The 17,894-nt window shown below is 46.6% G+C and overlaps 7 protein-coding genes across 7 annotated transcripts; 1 reads left to right on the top strand and 6 right to left on the bottom strand.

Moving 5' to 3' along the window:
• Positions 1-187: 187 nt before the first annotated feature.
• Positions 188-1,616, bottom strand: N7518_005633 (HNH endonuclease signature motif containing protein; the record flags this gene model as incomplete). The annotated part of the gene is made up of 4 exons (XM_057186560.1): positions 188-1,150; positions 1,207-1,275; positions 1,338-1,417; positions 1,475-1,616. The coding sequence occupies 4 exons, from the start codon at positions 1,614-1,616 to the stop codon at positions 188-190; spliced, it is 1,254 nt and encodes a 417-aa protein (XP_057043330.1).
• A 2,274-nt stretch (positions 1,617-3,890) lies between these two features.
• N7518_005634 (con-10 family general stress protein) lies at positions 3,891-4,187 on the bottom strand (the record flags this gene model as incomplete). Its single annotated transcript, XM_057186561.1, has 2 exons — positions 3,891-4,007; positions 4,062-4,187. The coding sequence occupies 2 exons, from the start codon at positions 4,185-4,187 to the stop codon at positions 3,891-3,893; spliced, it is 243 nt and encodes an 80-aa protein (XP_057043331.1).
• Positions 4,188-7,336: 3,149 nt separating this feature from the next.
• Positions 7,337-8,376, bottom strand: N7518_005635 (caleosin family protein; the record flags this gene model as incomplete). Its single annotated transcript, XM_057186562.1, has 5 exons — positions 7,337-7,444; positions 7,499-7,591; positions 7,644-7,805; positions 7,864-8,088; positions 8,146-8,376. The coding sequence occupies 5 exons, from the start codon at positions 8,374-8,376 to the stop codon at positions 7,337-7,339; spliced, it is 819 nt and encodes a 272-aa protein (XP_057043332.1).
• A 746-nt stretch (positions 8,377-9,122) lies between these two features.
• On the bottom strand, positions 9,123-9,502 carry N7518_005636 (hypervirulence associated TUDOR domain-containing protein; the record flags this gene model as incomplete). The annotated part of the gene is made up of 3 exons (XM_057186563.1): positions 9,123-9,203; positions 9,273-9,335; positions 9,407-9,502. The coding sequence occupies 3 exons, from the start codon at positions 9,500-9,502 to the stop codon at positions 9,123-9,125; spliced, it is 240 nt and encodes a 79-aa protein (XP_057043333.1).
• Positions 9,503-11,194: 1,692 nt separating this feature from the next.
• Positions 11,195-12,337, bottom strand: N7518_005637 (putative phosphatidylserine decarboxylase; the record flags this gene model as incomplete). The annotated part of the gene is made up of 3 exons (XM_057186564.1): positions 11,195-11,399; positions 11,449-12,007; positions 12,097-12,337. The coding sequence occupies 3 exons, from the start codon at positions 12,335-12,337 to the stop codon at positions 11,195-11,197; spliced, it is 1,005 nt and encodes a 334-aa protein (XP_057043334.1).
• A 1,695-nt stretch (positions 12,338-14,032) lies between these two features.
• On the top strand, positions 14,033-16,523 carry N7518_005638 (WD repeat PLAP family protein; the record flags this gene model as incomplete). The annotated part of the gene is made up of 3 exons (XM_057186565.1): positions 14,033-14,080; positions 14,161-14,614; positions 14,668-16,523. 3 exons carry the CDS (start codon positions 14,033-14,035, stop codon positions 16,521-16,523), a joined length of 2,358 nt encoding a protein of 785 aa, XP_057043335.1.
• A 159-nt stretch (positions 16,524-16,682) lies between these two features.
• Positions 16,683-17,626, bottom strand: N7518_005639 (NADHX epimerase; the record flags this gene model as incomplete). The annotated part of the gene is made up of 5 exons (XM_057186566.1): positions 16,683-17,114; positions 17,184-17,278; positions 17,335-17,400; positions 17,456-17,564; positions 17,615-17,626. 5 exons carry the CDS (start codon positions 17,624-17,626, stop codon positions 16,683-16,685), a joined length of 714 nt encoding a protein of 237 aa, XP_057043336.1.
• Between the last annotated feature and the right edge of the window lie 268 nt (positions 17,627-17,894).

Raw genomic sequence — 17,894 nt, forward strand, 5'->3', positions numbered from 1 at the left:
ATGTGTCAACGATCCATAGCGTCATATGACAGACAATCATGCAGATCGTGGCAAGAAAAAGGAAAGAACAAGGTAAGCATAATTGGCCCAGCAGAAATCCCTATGAGGTCAATGATCCGTGGAGTCACATGGTAGAAAATCAAGCTGATCGCGACAAGTATGTCTGCAAAAGCAGGAGTCGGAAGAATTACTCAACAGAGCGATCCAGGTCTTCATCGCTCAAATACCCACGCCGAAGCCTTGTAGGCGACATGGATTGGCTCGCTCTGGGTGGCTTGTTTTCGCCGGTCATTCTGACAGGCGAGAGTGAGAGAGTCGGCGCCCTAGGAAGCCTGGATTCGCGCAAATTTCTTGTCTGTGCGAGAGAAAGAGTTGGCATACTGGGAGGTTTGCTTTGAGGCGAATCTGTTGCGGGCGAGGGAGATGGACGGGATGTCCGGATGGCTATTCTCCGGTGGAAACTCGGTGCTACTTCGACCGGAGCTCGTGATCTCGAAAGGACACAAACTGAATCATCATCGGAGTCAATCTCACTCTCATCATCCTCAGCGGCTCCGCGCGTCGCCGCAATCCGATGGAGAATCCACTGCAACTCCAACAGCTCCATCGATGGGAGCGGCTTGCTCTTTGGATCATCGGTCCTCAAGGTAAAAATCTGCCCAGACCGTACTATGGATCTTGTCTCACCATGAATGAGACAGATATTTTCGCCTGGGCTTTCTGTAAAGCTGTTGATATCATGAGGGAATGGGTGCTGCATTGTCTCGATATGGTCAGAAGCTGTACTCGTGATTTTTCCAGGAGCAGAGAGCCAGTGAAAAGCAACTTCTATCGATGTCTTCTTCGTGTTGATCGAGATAGGACGGAGAGCACATAACGCATCATCCCAGTAGGTATGAACTAGGGCGTTGAAGGTGATGAGATTCTGCACTTGCTCAGTATCCACTTTGGCATCATCATCATCATCAGCGCTAGTCATTATTTCCACTTTCCACTTCGTCACTCGGTCCGCGCCCCAGAATGCTTCTAATACAGACCATTCCATTTCTCGAGAGCTGTTGTTTAGCTTGAATGGGAGGATGTGAGATACATGTAACCCATGTATACCGAACTTGGTGAGAACACATGCATTCCTGTCTCGAGCCAAGGCCTAAAGATTTAAAGTTAGCATTATATCTGATAGATCCTTTTTTACGGTTAACATACCGCATCCCTAGCCGCTTTACTGTGTGGCGAAACTCCACGTGTAGCTTGTTCCGACGAACCCGTTGGTTGCTCACCAGACGAATTCACAGTCAGGCCCCTTGGCGCTTTCCAGGAGACGAAGACTCGCCTACGGGCACATCGTCGGCCTCGCACTTTCGCCCCTTTGCTGGTTTCTCTGTTTTTTCGGGTTTGGGCTGTTTCCTGCCCGCCCCTGTTAATCATCGAATGGTCAGTTTAGTATCATAGAGGTCATGTTCGGTGTACTTACACTGCCCAGGCACGTCAATGTTATCGAGCAAAAAGTGAGTCTTCACAGCTGTCTTCATATCCTTATCGGGATTCTCTGTCACAAACCATCTGAGTCTGTCGATATCGCTAAACCACAACATGAAGAACATATGGCGAGTCATTCGGCGTAGTCAAGGGTAGAGACGTATCATCGTCTCGACCAGGCTTCGGCGTTCCGGATCTTGGAACTCATCAAAAATAGTGACTGTATCATATTTTGGCTCAGTTGGTTGATCCATGATGGACAAAAAAAGATTCTAAGATGATAGCAACGATATACTTGATACTGTTGCGTGGTTGGGGGAAAGGAAGAAAATAGTGGGACCAAGTGGGATCAGGACAGTACGAATATGGAATTCTGTCACATCTCCGCCACCCGATCAGGAAGGCGATACTGGAAGTTCAACAGCAACAAGAAAGTAAGCAAGTAAGGCGCCAGATGGATCTCGAAGAAGAAAGAGTACACTCAACTAGATAACTAAGATGGGGAGAAGGAAAGAAGAAGCAAGTGCAAAGTGGAAGGCAGCCAGTTTATATAGCTGATCACTTTGCAAACGTTGCAAACAATCTAATAGTAAGCGAGCAAGCAAACGAGCAAGCAAGCAAACATGAAGCATATGATGAAGAGATAGTAGATCTTGACACAAGCAGGCAAGCAACCACCAAACAATAGTGCTCTCCAACATCAAATAAGCATGTACTAGTAATCTCGACGGCCTAAGGCCTCCACATAGTCGTTACAGAGCGAAGCGACTGATTCTAACCTCTAAGGCTACGTAAAGTCTCCCTTTTGAGGGCTGGCCTATCGATATCGGTGCCTAAGGCGTATTAGCACGTGAAGGGATATAGAAATATATCGTCTAGCCAGATTAAAGGAGGCCAGAAACGGCCGCATTTCACGCCGTTCCAAGCAAGTATACCTGTGCCCAAGTATCTCCGGCTCAGTCTATCTCTCTTACAGATTTGTATTTCCTCAATCCGGAAATCGACGCGAACTGTACTAACCTCGATCTTGACGAGGCATATTTTGTCAAGGCCGTTGGTTCAATCACCAGCTACCCAACTTACACGGTGACTGGTTATCTGTTGGCATTTGATTGAAGTGACAGGAGTATTTTGTATGAGACAATGGAGTTGAATTCTCCTAATGAGCGAAGAATTAAAAATTGTCAGTCTTGTAACCGAGTCGACTAATGTAGACACCAAATGCCAAGACTCGGAATGTAGCCGAACCGTGGAACCTGCAATTGCTCCGCTCCTTAAATCCACTTCGCTTCCCGACCCCGACCTCTCCGCTAACTCAGACAGGTACAAGTGTTTTAGTCTGGAAACCTGCAGATTTGTGAAACTAGAGCGTTTGAGAGAAGAATTTTATCTTCACTTTCAAACCCTGCATCTGTGGAACCTGTTTACCCCTGGACCGTACCCAACTCCCTGACATACCGAGCTTTCTGTTTTTCTCTCTCTTCCCTGTCACTTCATAACAAGAGCCCCGGGCCCTTCATCCTAAAAGTTACCAGATCCATGATTACCAGAAGAGTTCCTCGAATTTCATATTTTCCTCGCATCTACAGCCAATATGCCTGGGTTCTCTACTCTCATCAACAACACTTCACGTACTTCACGTCTCGCTAAGTCCTCCCCGCCGCATCTCAGTAACACAACTACCTTTTCAAGAACAATATCTACTCCCTCGAAACGCGATCCATGTCATGACTCATTATACATCAACATCTTACCTGCCTTACTGGATTTGCTGTTGCTGTTGCTGCAAGCGAACCAGCAACCGGGAGAAGTAAGAGACATTTGTGTTGATAAGTGATAAAAAGGCTGCCAAACAGGTCTAAATCGTTTCAATCAAACAGATGTAGCTTGATGTTAGGTTGGCTGGTAAAATTCGGCCCCGGTTGATAAGGCCATGGTGAACCTCCAAACTTGGATTACACCTCATTTCAATACTAGACTAGGTCCGAGTCGGCTCTTATGGACAAAGTGCGTGAGGCACAAGCTGCGCCAAAAGCCTGCTTATCTTTGTTGGATATGGCTCCAACTATACGGCCTAGCTAATGTATTGCGTTGTAAGGTTTTGGACAATCTATCTCAACTGCAAGCAATTGCCGTTTGGCCCTCCCAGCTTCAGCCAATACAAACAACATCTTTACCACAATAAGGAGTTTTCAAAAATCGGCAAAACCTGCTTTATGCTACATGCCATGTAATTCAAGGTATAGTTGTTGGACAAGCGTAATGACTGCTTATTTGTAATTGAATTGGTATCAACCAATCATAAAAGAATGTAATTTCGGTTTGGCTACGGATGTAGATATTCGATCTGACCTGTTTTAATGTATTATACAACAAAACCGGTTTGTAACCTCAATGGCGACCAAATCAACTCATTCGTCTGGTTGCCCAGATGATTGACCTCCCTTTCGACCTGCTTCCTTGGCTCTCTCATCGCCAGGCTGGAAGCTTCCACTTGAAGCATGACCACCCTTCGAGGCAATGTCCTTCTGTATACTGGACTTAGCTAAAGTGGTATGACGGTTATGAGTGCTTTTACTAACCTGCCTGTCGGCTTCCATCGAAGCAAATCCACCTTGGTTGCTAGTCTGCCCACCCTTCCGAGCAATATTCTCGACCTCTTCATGAGGTCTGTTGGCGAAGTTACCGGGGTTGGGGTTGTCGGTCATTGTGATAAGTACAAGATATTGAAGTGGTGGAGAGAATATGTAGTAGTATGTGATTGAGTTTCAGAGCAAAAATATTGCTGGGAGGTTGGTTGTGTATGTATTTATACGTGGTGCCAGTTTCCATCTGCATCATGGGTAAGCCTTTCTGAGGCTTTCTTGACGTCGATTGACGTTGTCGCCAAAGACATAATGAAATCATTATGATGATAATTATTGTTTTAATAATATTGGGGTCACTTTTTGAACTTGGACTGATATACTGAGCTCGTATTCAAGTTTAAGGGTAAAACGTTATTTCCATGACGTCACTGCGATAGTTAGAGATCGTGTTGAGCTTTCCAGAAGCCAGCCGGGGAACAAGACAGGAAGATATGACAATATTTGCATTATCTGCAAAAATGTAAGCAATTCATTGTTAAGAGAATGGGGTTTTCAGACTGTCTACAACTCGTATTCACGGTTCATCTCCAGCGTGTAAGTAAAGGTATTTAGTGGCCCAACGCCGGGCCGATAGGGTTAGTCGCCATGGCATATAATAATCCTAGCAGCTTAAAGCTGCCGTGCTCTCAATCCCATCAGTAGAAGCAAATGGTGCTTGATGCTAGGGGCACCTGAGGCCCGCGTCCACAGTTCCTTTCCTATTCAGGATAAAATTGAGTTCCCACAGCTATACAACTTCCACGATCCTCTTATATGAAATATGAAGCAATAATTACAAACGACGGAGATGCGTTATTGTTTTCTAAGCCAATCCGTGCTATCAACAATCACTAACGAAGCGCTCGACTAGAAGAGAAGGAGCGGAGCGACTTTTAAAGTAGATAAAACAGCTATTATATACTTTACTCCTAAGGCTCACAAATTAGTCCAGGGGCTTATCAATATTAAGGGACAAACTGCTAAGCCTAAGGACCATATTAAGATCTTAGACGTTCTTATAGACATAAAACTTAAGTACAAGGAATATATTGCAAGGGCAGCATCTAAGAGCCTAGAGGCTGCGATAGAGCTTCGATAACTTCGGAGTTTATCCCCAACGATAACGCGGCAGCTATTTATATCGATAGTAGCGCCGGTCGTAGACTACATTTCCAATGTCTAGATACACGTATATAAGGATAAGGCCATAGGGCCGATGAACCGTGTCTAGAGGCTGGGGGCGTAGGCGATTATAGGAACATTCCTCACAGTTGCGACCAGTATAGCAGAGGCAGAGGCCCACCTTGCCACTGTTCAATACCGCTTCTAGAGATAAGCCGTGAAGATGTGGACGAACATACATACCCTATCAGAAACCAACCCTCTTCGCAGGAATACAGCATGGATCAAGAAATTCACATTGCCTAAGGTGAAGTGGAGGCCCTCATTAAACTGAGTCGCGACGATTCACAGTCCTTGTATACGCTGAGGCCAGTTCAACAATACGTTTATGCGCTGGCTTTCTCTTACAATGCGAACTCTGTTATCCTACTACCCTTAAGCTGAGTCCACCTTTTCACATAAGTACAGGGCTCGCCGTAGATCACCATTTCTCCATCAAGTCACTACTGCCAATCTCAACAATTGACTGACTGTCTGATTGCTATTCGGTCGGCTGAACCAAAAAGGATAATTCCAAACATTGTTTGACGGCAAACTTGGGGTGAATAGTACAATTCTTGTTTCGTATATTGCTTCTATCTCGCAGCTTTATTCATCTCCTGTTTATTCTATCTCATTCTCTAAGTCTCTCAATGACCTATCCCCTCTGCCATATTGATACCGACCACAATCACATAGCAAGTACAAGTCGCATTGCCTCCGAGCAGATCCGCCAGTTACACAGTCTGAAAAGACTTCGAATCAAGTGCCACGGCCAAGCTGTCGCTAGCTAGCTTGCACGGCTCTACCTGGTCATGTGTACATTACCAACCGCACCTCCGCTGCTCAGTCCATAAGGCCAACAAGACCCAGCCTTCATCTTTGGCAGAATGCTCAGGCATCGAACTATGGTGAGAATTCACACAAACTCAGCTCCAGTGCCGGCAGAGATTCCGATAAAATAAATACGAAATTGGTTTGGGAACGTATTTACTGAACCCGGGAGCCATTGCACCCCTAGGGCCGTATCTCTGAATCCTGAAGTCAATCTTCTGCCTCCCAGGGTAGGTTATTAACTCACCAAAAAACCCCACCAGACCTACGCACAAATATTAGTCACTCACTTACTCCTGGAGAGGCTAGCCATAGCCCCAGGAATCGCACTCGAGGTTCCAGGAATTGAAAAGACTACTATCAGAGATATACATGAAGCATACAAGACGGATAGAGATGATCTTCGCGGGACCCACATGGTGTAATACAATGTATTGAAGAGGGAACCCTGGGATAGAGCAGAGTCGTCACTGGGAGTAGTAGGGTGCTAGAGAGGGGAACACCATGGGGTGACTACTGAGAAGAGAAGGTAGAAAGGTGTCTGCGTTGCTATCTAATAGCCGCTTAATCATCCTGCTCTGGAAACCCCCACTGCAGTATATGGGTTCCCCTGAACGCGAGGAAACTACCTTTATTTTACTTCTTCGCGCTACGTCTTGTATCTAGAGTCGATTATAGCTTTCTTTAATATTGAACTACTCACCTGAATACGCTGTCCTCATCAACGGATACGTGAGACTCTCACAGGGAGCAACAGAGCTTCTAGGGCCAAGATGTGCCTTACCAGGGCTGATAAAGCTGTCAAGAGGAACGTAACTGGGTTTCTCATAGTGATGGTGGATAATCGTACATGTCCTGAGGCTATACTATTTCTGGAGTCACTATTTTGGATTCTTTGAAAACATCAAGTTTGATGTATGTTTATACATCAGATCACTGGCCCACAACCCCGGGAAATGAGTCCAATCTCTTGGGAATTAGTAGATCCACCGTTGGACATCATATTTTGGACATTCTTTTCTTGGGTGTGTCCAAAACCTCCCAATTACACGGTAATTAGTCGGAAGGTATTTCCTACACATAATAAAGTCTGTAAATACCATAACCTGATTGTATTTGGACTCTGGTCATTGATTTTGGACGCCTAGGGGTGTCCAACACTGCACTCTGGCGAGGTCTAGAAATGAGTAAGCAGACCGGCTCCTGAGAATATGTATCAAGTTCACCAGCTATTATTAGAGCATCTTTCTTCCTCCAATGAAACCGTCACCTCCCAAGCCCCAACCCTGCGTCCAGCCAGTTGGGGTCTTTCTTGCTTCCCGGATTTTCCAGAATAGCGATCCCTAGCAATTGTAAGCTAAATCGTATCGATCACCAGTTCAAATAGGTTGCCATACATCATATACCGCTCGTAGATCCTCCCTGTATACTTTACTGTCCTGTTGGATCAAAAGCCAAGTTGTTCCCCACTCAAAAAGGGCTGCAAACCACTGCATAAAGATTAGCGTAGAGTCAAACTTTACTACCTATATTAAGACTTACCCCGAAAGGATCAGCGGCGCATCTGTGGCCATGCATTAGTTGGAAAAGCTCACTAAGTGTTATGGCTCCATCATCATCTTTATCCCATTTCGAGAATATATTTTCGAAGAGTTGCGGTATGAAACGGCCCTCTGGATCGTAGATGCCACTGTCCGAACCGTGCTGATAGGTGGTTTAGCTTCAACGTTGCCTTCAAATTGCCACTTTTCGGAGTATTCACCTTAGCTTTATGAATACTTGTTATATAAATACGGAACCATGGGTCAGGCAACCACGAATATGCTAGGCGTGTGGGGTAGGAGAAGTTGACGTTGATGATGAAGGTCGCAATCATCGAGAAGAAAAGGTTGAAGCCTAGCTCACGAAACCCATTGTAGGTATCCCAGGGGTAAATCATCCCGTCGCCATCGCGATCCCAGAAGAGGATGTGCTGCTGAAGGGGCGACTATGTATATTCAGCATCAGCAGTGGACCTTCAGGGCATCATTGTTCTTATACATACATAACCGTCACATTTTCTGGCCCATCCAAGGTCGCCCTCAGGTTTATCCACAGACACCGCTGCGTTAGCTCGTGCAACACCAGGGTTTTCTATGACGTTGGCGAGGGAGACTGCTGGGAGACGCTTGCTGGTGATGTAGCTCTTCTCGGCAATTGCCACAGTCTCATTGTTCTCTTCCACAGCCTTGATATATGGCTTTCTCTCGCGGGTTTCTATGGTACGTGTGGACATGACGAGAGGTTGAAATATTTTAGAAAGATAGTCAACTAAATCAATCTGATTCACAATTTGGAATAAGCCTGTATTTATTCCCCTACATATAATTACGTAGGTCGCATGTGAAACTAGCCTGCCCACATAGTTAGTAAAGTACAACCACGTGACGTCATTACGCTATATTATCTGGCCAACCAGAAGCCAGGGATTGACAAGGAAGGTTTTCATATTTCGAGGTACAAAAGACATCTGCAAGGAATAGTTACGGGTGGAGCTAGACCGTGGGGACAGGGGTCCTTGGAAAAACCGGGAAATGGGAGCTTACCCGCTTTCGAGCTCCACGATACGCATGATGCCTTCATCGATATGGTTTTGTACGTTCAAATGAGCGCCGATATAAGGTCCAGGAAATGTATATTCATTTTTCCAGCCTTTCCCGATTGACGTCAATCGTGAGATTCATGAGGTTGTTGAGCAGTCCATGCAATCTGTTCAAGTCGCATGATATTGATATGCAACCCCCGTGTACAATATTACGCGTAATTAGAGTGAAACTGCATTGCACTAAACAGTTCATGGTTATCATTCATCCTTTCCGTTCTACCTATCCTACTCGACAATGCTGACCAGTTACGTACGACCAAACAATTAGACCATTAGGCATTCGCGCCATACAGTAAGCTTGTAGCACTCGACATAAAATACATAAAATACAAGGCCCATAATAATAACCTAAGCAAGAACATACTGACTGCTTTCATTTATCTCTTGTGTGTGTCGTTGATTTCTAGGGTGCTGGGGTTGTGTGCCACCATTTTACCATTCTTGTTCTCGAAGCGCACCTGTTCAAAGGCAGAAGGCCCTTAGCATGATTCATCTAATCACATCCAGGATCATATCGGTCTACTTACTTTTGGCGGATTTTTCACATCAACCTCTTCCGCTCTTTTTTGGTCCATGACTATCTCTTCCACCTAAACATATGAGCAATTAGCACACTATATAAGCCCAACAAATTGACAACAAGTTGCCATGATTTACAAACATGTCCTTCATGCGTTCCGCCGCGGATTTTGGTACCAACATAATCGCCAGGGTTAATAACATTCTCGTGTTTGTCGGTAACTTTATTGTCACCCATGATGTTCAGTGTTTCCGTATCCGATGGAAGGATGTGACAAGTCGAATTGAACCTACAAGATACTAGGTATCAATATCATGGAATCTCGTTACATATATTCGTTTGAGCGAGGGTTGCATTGTATCGAGTCACGATGACCTCATATATACCTCATTCATCTATCTAATCTGGCTGCTGCAACTTGATAGTCCTCATCAAGCTCCAATGACCTAGAGTAAACTATATTAGTCTCTGGAAAAGACAATTTTTAACTAGTTTTATTTTTCTAGCAAATTTAGCGAATTAATGTTTAATATAACAAGTAATGAAGTCTTTCGAACTGCGATACCAGAGAGGCTAGCTGATCTTGTGATATAAGCGGATTGATTAAGCGCGTCCATTCCAACGTCCGCAAAGTCTGGACTTGACATATAAAACCTGTCATCGCACTGTTCTTGGCCGAAGTTAGTTTCTTCCTTGCTGGATGTTCAGAAACCTGCAAAACTTCGAACAACGCCAACCTTTTCTCAGTACTCCCCGCGGTGCCCATATGTATGGTGTTGTGGCAAGGTTTACACACGAGTCACCATATTACATCTCACAATACGTCAGGAAAAATGTACTTCACTCAGGAAACTGCTTGTTGGGCGTATTTAACTGTGGAACTGCAGTTGACATCACGGAAACTTGTATGATGGTTGATGAAGAAGCAGTCCATAACTTGATACAAGATATGGGCCTGTACTGCGGAGGCTGATGCCTAAAGCATGAGGCACCATTGTGTGGTGCGTGGGGACTTGTAAACATACCGCATGACTATTTCGTACCAAAACGGGATGATCTAATCAAAGATACCGTAACTACATTTCCAGACCAAACAGCATTTATATAAGCCTAAACTAGGGGGGCATCAACGTGAGCATTGACCGCGTGACCAACGTGAGGTCTTAGGGGGCCCACATGACCTGATTTCTGTGGGGCCCCAGACTTTGGACTGTGCAGCCCCATGGGTCGGTCATGTGACCAGAAAACCTCCATTGTCTACGGCTGCTTCTCTGGAGAGGCAGCTATTAGTTCACATACAACCTCCATTGTATATTGCTATCTCTATTTCCCGACCCGCCCATTATCCCCAAGTATCCATTGCCGCCTTTACCAGAAATTTCAACAACGGGTCGAATCAAGCCATGGGGCACAAACGAGGCTTCAACCAGGTCACATCTTCCCCTTCCGCGTAACGAGCGGCTCGTCAAACCGAGGCTGCGAAAGGCCAAAACAACCATTCTAAACGCCATGACGCACAATTATGCACCCAGCGATGTTCATTTCCGCTCCAGACCGGCGGAATCCTAGACAACGTTTGCCCAAACGTGAAGCTCCATCTTCGGGGTCAGAATTTCATCGAGGCTCGTTTTCACGAGAAGCGCTGGGCCGTTGCCGTGCGCCAGTCTATCTGTATAATACATGGCGGTTTACTTGTACCGTTCATTTGCGGCATTAAGCGACCTGGAGAGTCTTCACTATAACTCAATTATATAATATGATATTGAGGTTTTGTGGAGTGGCGGTTAGTATTGTTGAAGGCCACTCTACAGGCTTTTAGGGCGATTCTACGTTAAAAACTGTCCTGAATGATATCGTCGGCGCACAAAACGGTATATATATTGATGTGATAGCTCTAAAGATGCCCCAAGCTCTGCGTGAAGCTGATACTCAGTGCCTACACACTTGGCCTAGGCTATCACCAACTTGAACGTCAGTCATGATCTGCTGACAGCTGAGCCTTTCTAGGTCCGGGTCAAATTGAATACGCCCTTTTGAAAATGCTACCAATATACTTGAGCCGCCGAACTGAAATAGGCCAATCTCCTCACCCTTTCTGACATGATAACCGTTCGTTTGTAATTCATCGTGGATCCTATCATCAATCAGTTCCTGAAAAAGCATCCTAGTGTTGTAAAACTTACTTCACTGTCCCTACATCTGTAGCCCCAATTGCTACAAAAAGAACATTGCCGAAGACCTCACTTTCAATGCAGAGGCAAGATCTTGCATTCTCGGTCAAAATATTAACCGAACTATGCAAAGCCACCGGGTCGACCTGGAAGTAATCCCCCCGAATGTGTTTGTACCATTTCACTTTCCCCTCAACAGGCGAATGGTACCGATGGTAGTCTTGCGGGCTAAGGCGAAAACTTGCAACAGCACCATTATCCCATGTGTCTGCAAGTTGATCATCTAAAATCAAGTTTGCGATCGTAAAGTCGCTGCCTTTCACCCACAATGCCTTGGCCTTCTCAACAGTCGGATATACGACCACTCGGGAGTCGGCCGCAACGACAGCTTTGGATGGCTCCGTTTCGGCGTATATGGGCCTCGCATTCTGACTATGCTTCCGAGTAAAGAAATCTTCGAATGTAGGGTAGCTCTCGGGATCAGAGGGCTCGAATTCAGACATGTCGATTCCATAGAATTCAATGAAGCCTTTAATTTGCCAATGGGACTTCGATTTGCCCTCTCGGCGTCCTAAAGTGAGTAGCATAAGCATTTTGTTGAAACCTTGCGGATAAGGAAGATCCAGTTATTCTGAATGAATATAAAGGTCATGCACTCACCTGCAGCGACGTTTTTCTCATGCGTCCAAAGGCGCAGAAGATGGGTCTGGTCAATCCATTCCATTATCGGATTAAACAACAGCAGGAGCTTGAACTTCTTCCATATTGTCTGCTGTTCGCGTCTGTATGTTCCAGTCTTCCGGTCGACTGTTAGCCAGCCCACTTCACGGTTTTGTACTAGCTTCAAGAAATGGAGGGCAGCATTTAGAAACCGGTGAATAGAGCTCGCTATACCTAGCATCCTGGGTAACAGAGAAATCAATGTTGCGCTATACCAGGTAAATTCCCCCGATTTTTTACTGCAACAAGTTTGGCAAGAAGTTTTAAAATACCAAATCGGGTGGCCACAAACGTGATTATGATGGTGAAACGACAGGGGAAATTATATGCTTGAACACCCTCGAACGTGCTTGCGTCATTAGTAGGTCATTCACGTCACAGGTATTGCCGAACGCAGGTTTTGGATGACACCGTGGGTAGACTCATATTATCCGAAATTCAGGATAATTACTCCTAGGGAATTGACCGCCACACTTCCATAAAGTCACATACCCCCCACATATTCACATAAGCTGCAACCGGGCTTCTTCTCAATTTCCACCTTCAACGTAGCTGATAAAGCAATCAAAAAGTTTGTTGATGACCCCCAGGCCCGATAGGCGTCTGCCCAGTCTCCTCTACGTTCTTTCTCTCGGCCTCTGCAAACTTACCAGGATTTTTTTTTTGATTGTACATGTGTTTGTTCCCCTCCATCAGTTTTGATGCTGAGGTCCGTCTTATTCGAAGAGGATATTGGGGATTGAGTAGCTCGCTATAGGGGTATCGAAATGTCGATCTTCTAAGCCTCGAGGTCTTAGATGGCTTGCTTTTTTTGGTAACCAGGTTGCTAGCACACTTTGGATGGTGGCAGAGATGGCATAGAATTTCGCCAACAGAGTTGACCTGGATATTCTGTTAGCTAAAAAAAAAATAATATTTTTAACAACCAAATAATCTTACACAACGTGTTTCCGCGTCGAAGTGAATGTGACACGGAAATTCGCAGTTCCGTACGATACGCTCAGGGCCATTGTCTACAGCTGCTTCTCTGGAGAGGCAGCTATTAGTTCACATACAACCACCCTTGTATACTGCTATCTCTATTTCCCGATCCACCATTTTCCCAAAGTATCCTTAGGCAACTGCGCCTAAGGGTCTTACAATAGTGTACTTATAGAGTATAGTCTTACCCTAGTTTAGTATATCGATGGCAGGCTGGATGGCAACGATCTAGATCGTTATATGAGCAGGCAAGGACCAAGCAGGCAAGCACACAATAAATAAGCATATATCAACCATCTGTATAGTAATATGATAGACAATCATGGGTAGGTGATAGCTCTGCTCCTTATAAGTAAATGATGGGCAAGAATATGATGGGAGGCCAAATAATCTCATGTGTTGATTCCTATGGGGCGAGACGGGGATATCTTTGACTTCTCACCGTCCTTTCATTGCAGTTACATTCGAATGTTGATCAAGTTGAAATGTTTGTTTGTTGTTCCATAACGAGGAAAGGAACCAAAATGGGGTTTGTGCATCTTCTATATTGATGTAATACTTAGATTAGAACCTTCCAACTGGAGGAGAGATGACTGTCCACTATGTTGTAGATGATTCCAAGCTTGCCAACGGATTCACTAGTATGATATGATAGATGAATGAGTCACCTGAGCATGTCCTTACCTAGACCTCGTGTTCTAGCAGGTTCCCCAAATGGCGTTACCGCCCACGTGATATGACCATTGATGCTTCGGCGGGGCGATCCCCCGGAACGACTAAAGGACAACAACATCCAGGGGAGCTTGATTGATCGTTAATTCTGCGGTGATACCCTTGAATTATTTCTTCTTTGGATTCTTCTTTCTTCACGATTTCTTCCCTCAAAGTTTTATGTATGCCTGACTTCAAGCTCTCCGCAACTTTGGAGGGCCACGGCGATGATGTAAGGCTCCTGGTCCCGGCGTCTGTACCGACGCCATTGACCGCACCTCCAATTACTCACATTATTTTGGCCTAATCTAGGTTCGCGCTGTGGTCTTCCCAAATCCAAATGTCGTCCTTTCGGCCTCTCGTGATGCAACAGTTCGGCTCTGGAAGCTCGTCTCCACTTCACCTCCCGCATACGACTATACCATCGCTGCACATGGCGGCGCTTTCATCAACAGCTTAGCCTACATTCCCCCCACACCCGAGTTCCCAGAGGGCCTTGTACTTTCGGCTGGAAAAGACGCAATAATTGAAGCCAGGCAGCCTAGTAAGAGTGCAGAAGATAATGCAGATGCTATGCTCCTAGGTCACGGCCACAATGTCTGTTCTCTAGATGTGTCTCCGGATGGCAAATGGGTTGTTAGTGGCAGCTGGGATTCCACGGCCCGTCTATGGAAGGTCGGCAAATGGGAGTGTGATGTCGTACTGGAGGGGCATGAGGCAAGCGTCTGGGCCGTGCTGGCCTATGACGAGAACACAATAATCACGGGTATGCTAGCTTCATGCCGCCCTAACAAGTCTGACATGCTAACATCACCGCAGGGTGCGCTGACAAAATGATTCGGATGTTCAATACCTCGGGAACCCTACTTGGAAGCGTACAGAACTCCAACGATGTCGTCCGGGCCTTGTGCAAGCTTCCTGCCTCGAACCCTACAGGGGCTCACTTTGCCTCGGCCAGCAATGATGGAATCATTCGTCTTTACACACTGCAGGGTCAACTTGTCGCCTCTCTGCATGGTCATGAAAGCTTTATCTACTCCCTTGCTGCGCTCCCGTCTGGCGAGCTGGTGAGCTCCAGTGAAGATCGCACCGTGAAGATTTGGAACGGGACCCAATGTGTGCAGACAATAACCCATCCCGCAATCTCAGTGTGGAGTGTCGCAGCTTGCAGTGAGACCGGTGATATCGTCACTGGTGCTAGCGACCGCATTGCTCGTGTTTTCAGCAGAAGCCCTGACCGTCATGCAGCCCCGGAGGCCATACATCAGTTTGACCAGGCCGTCAAGGAGTCGGCTATCCCAGAGCAGCAAGTGGGTAAGATTAATAAAGAGGAGCTACCTGGTCCGGAATTTTTGAAAGAAAAGTCCGGAACCAAGGAAGGTCAGGTCCAGATGATCCGAGAGCCTGGTGGTACCGTGAGCGCCCACACCTGGTCATCAGCAACACAGGAATGGATTGCCATCGGTATGGTAGTGGACTCGGCTGGAAGCAGTGGTCGGAAGACCGAATATCATGGTCAGGATTACGACTACGTCTTCGATGTTGACATAGAGGATGGAAAGCCTCCGCTGAAACTACCATACAATGCCTCGCAGAATCCATATGAGGCTGCCACCAAGTTTATTGGAGATAATGAACTCCCTATGACCTATCTGGACCAGGTTGCCAACTTTATCACTCAGAATACTCAAGGTGCCACTATTGGGCAGTCTCAGGAACCCGCAGGCTCTGATCCTTGGGGCTCAGACCGACGTTACCGTCCTGGAGACGCCGCAGCGGCTGAAGAGTCTCGGCCACCTGCCCCCGAGTCGCGCCCTAAGGTGCTCCCTCAGAAGATCTATCTCTCCATCCGCTCGGCAAACCTCAAAGTTATCACGAAGAAGCTTCAGGAATTGAACGCGCAACTCGTGTCTGATGGGTCAAAGGACGTGGCTTTGAGCCCCTCAGAGGTGGAAACGGTTGTCTCCTTGTGCGGCCAGCTCGAATCTTCCAAACAACTTCAACTTTCACCCGAGGTTGAATCTGGAGTGCCATTGATTCTGAAGATCGTTACAACCTGGCCTGCCGCCAATCGACTCCCCGGCCTAGATATTCTTCGTCTACTCGCGGCGGCTGCGCCATTTACAGCATCCGCTGAGTACAAAGACGAAAATGTCGTGTCGGGTGTGATATCCAGCGGTGTTTTTGAACCTCCTCTTAACGTCAACAATGCAATGCTCGCAATGCGGACATTTGCTAACCTATTCGAGACGACTGCCGGCCGTGATCTGGCCATGAGCTCATTTGATCAGATCCTGGCAGGAGTGAAGACTGCTTTGGCTAGCAGCGGACACTCACCGAACCGCAACCTTACAATCGCCATCACAACACTCTACATCAACTTTGCAGTTTATCTTACCTCCGAAGGTAGAGACCAATCTCCAGAATCCGCAGAACGAGGTCTGGTCCTCCTAGAGGAACTAACTCAGATCATTTCTGGAGAGAAGGACTCAGAGGCGGTTTACCGAGCACTAGTCGCGCTCGGCACACTGGTGACAGCGCTTGGAGAGGAGGTTAGGAGCGCTGCTACGGAGGTCTACGAGGTTAAAGGTGTTCTTGCGAGAGCCTCGGCCTCTGGTCCTGGAAAGGAGCCGCGCATCAAGGGCATTATTAGCGAGATCCGGGAGGCTCTCTAAGAGTGCGTGCTAATTTTTTTATTCGGTATGCACAGATTAGAGATGCATTCCTTCCTAACGACGACAACGCGATTCCCAACAAAGGCCATTCATATCCTCATCTTCCACTTCACGTAGATAAATCATAGATGTTCCCTTCTTTTTGAATCAACTACTCCTTTACAATCTCCCCTCCGTATCTACCCCAATCTCCAAAACCTGATCAACGCCCTGATACTTAGGCAAATCAAGCCCATACTTATCAGTAATGTTCTTCGTCAAAAACCTACCACCGATGAAATGTCTGCCCCGATAAAACGCCACGCACGGCTTGGGCGCAGACAGACTGATCAACGCATGCGGCATGAACTTCGCACCGGGTCCTTCCTTTGGCGGTCCGGTCTGGATATCCCATGAGCTGGGCGCATCGACACTCAGCACCTGGACGTTGGCGGACTCGATTTGCGAGACGATTTTGTCGAATGGATCACGCAATGGTCCGCCGAAGGAGAAGCCGAAGATGGCGTCGACTAGGAAGTCTGCCGTCTTCAGGGCTGGTTCGAAGTCGTCAACGAAGGGGACTGAGAGGTTATGCAGTTGGGTTTTGAGGCGCTGGCTTGGGTTAGATTTGCTTCTTTTTTTTTTTGGCTTCTACGGTCCTTCTGATTTGGGATTGCGTACTTCGTAAAGCTCCTTTTTGCCCTGCTTTGGGTAGTACAGCGACGGGGTGTAGCCAAATTGGGCTAGGTGGCGAGTTGCTACGAGACCATCTCCGCCTGGTGATTTGTTAGAGTGCTGTTGCTCGAATGGCAAGGTTGGAGTTGCTTCTCACCATTGTTACCTGGTCCGCAGACGACTAGTACTTTCTTGCCTGCGCTTGGCGGGTGGACTCTCCATACTAGTTGCTTGTATCAGTATGGCCTGACTACATGTTCAAGATTGATGGTTCTGACCGGCTTCCGCGACAGAGAGGCCTGCTAGCTCCATCAACTGGTCCAGAGACCAGCCGCCGACCTCCATGAGGTCTTTGTCAAGTGACGCGGCATCTTTGGCTGAGATTGCCTAGGGACATTGTTAGGTTTTGAGATGGAGCTAATATCAGACAACTATACCTTCAACGACATTATTGCTGGTTTACTGTAGCGACGAATGGAGGGAGGTATACGGGCGAATGTAGACCGGATCATGTAAGTACTTTAGATATAGTCTTTCGACTAAATGAGCAATTGACAGAAAATGTGTAAATCAAAATGATAGCCAGCTCAGACTAGATCTACTGAGGGTCCTCACGTCATTACATCATACATCATATGGGCGCTAATCCATATTTGGCTCCATCGGATCAACAATAATTCCGGCCTAGAACTTTTGCGGAGGGCAGACGGGATCATC

Source organism: Penicillium psychrosexuale (genome assembly GCF_028828465.1).
Source record: "Penicillium psychrosexuale strain IBT 29551 chromosome Unknown utg000003l, whole genome shotgun sequence".
Taxonomy (NCBI): Eukaryota; Fungi; Ascomycota; class Eurotiomycetes; order Eurotiales; family Aspergillaceae; genus Penicillium; species Penicillium psychrosexuale.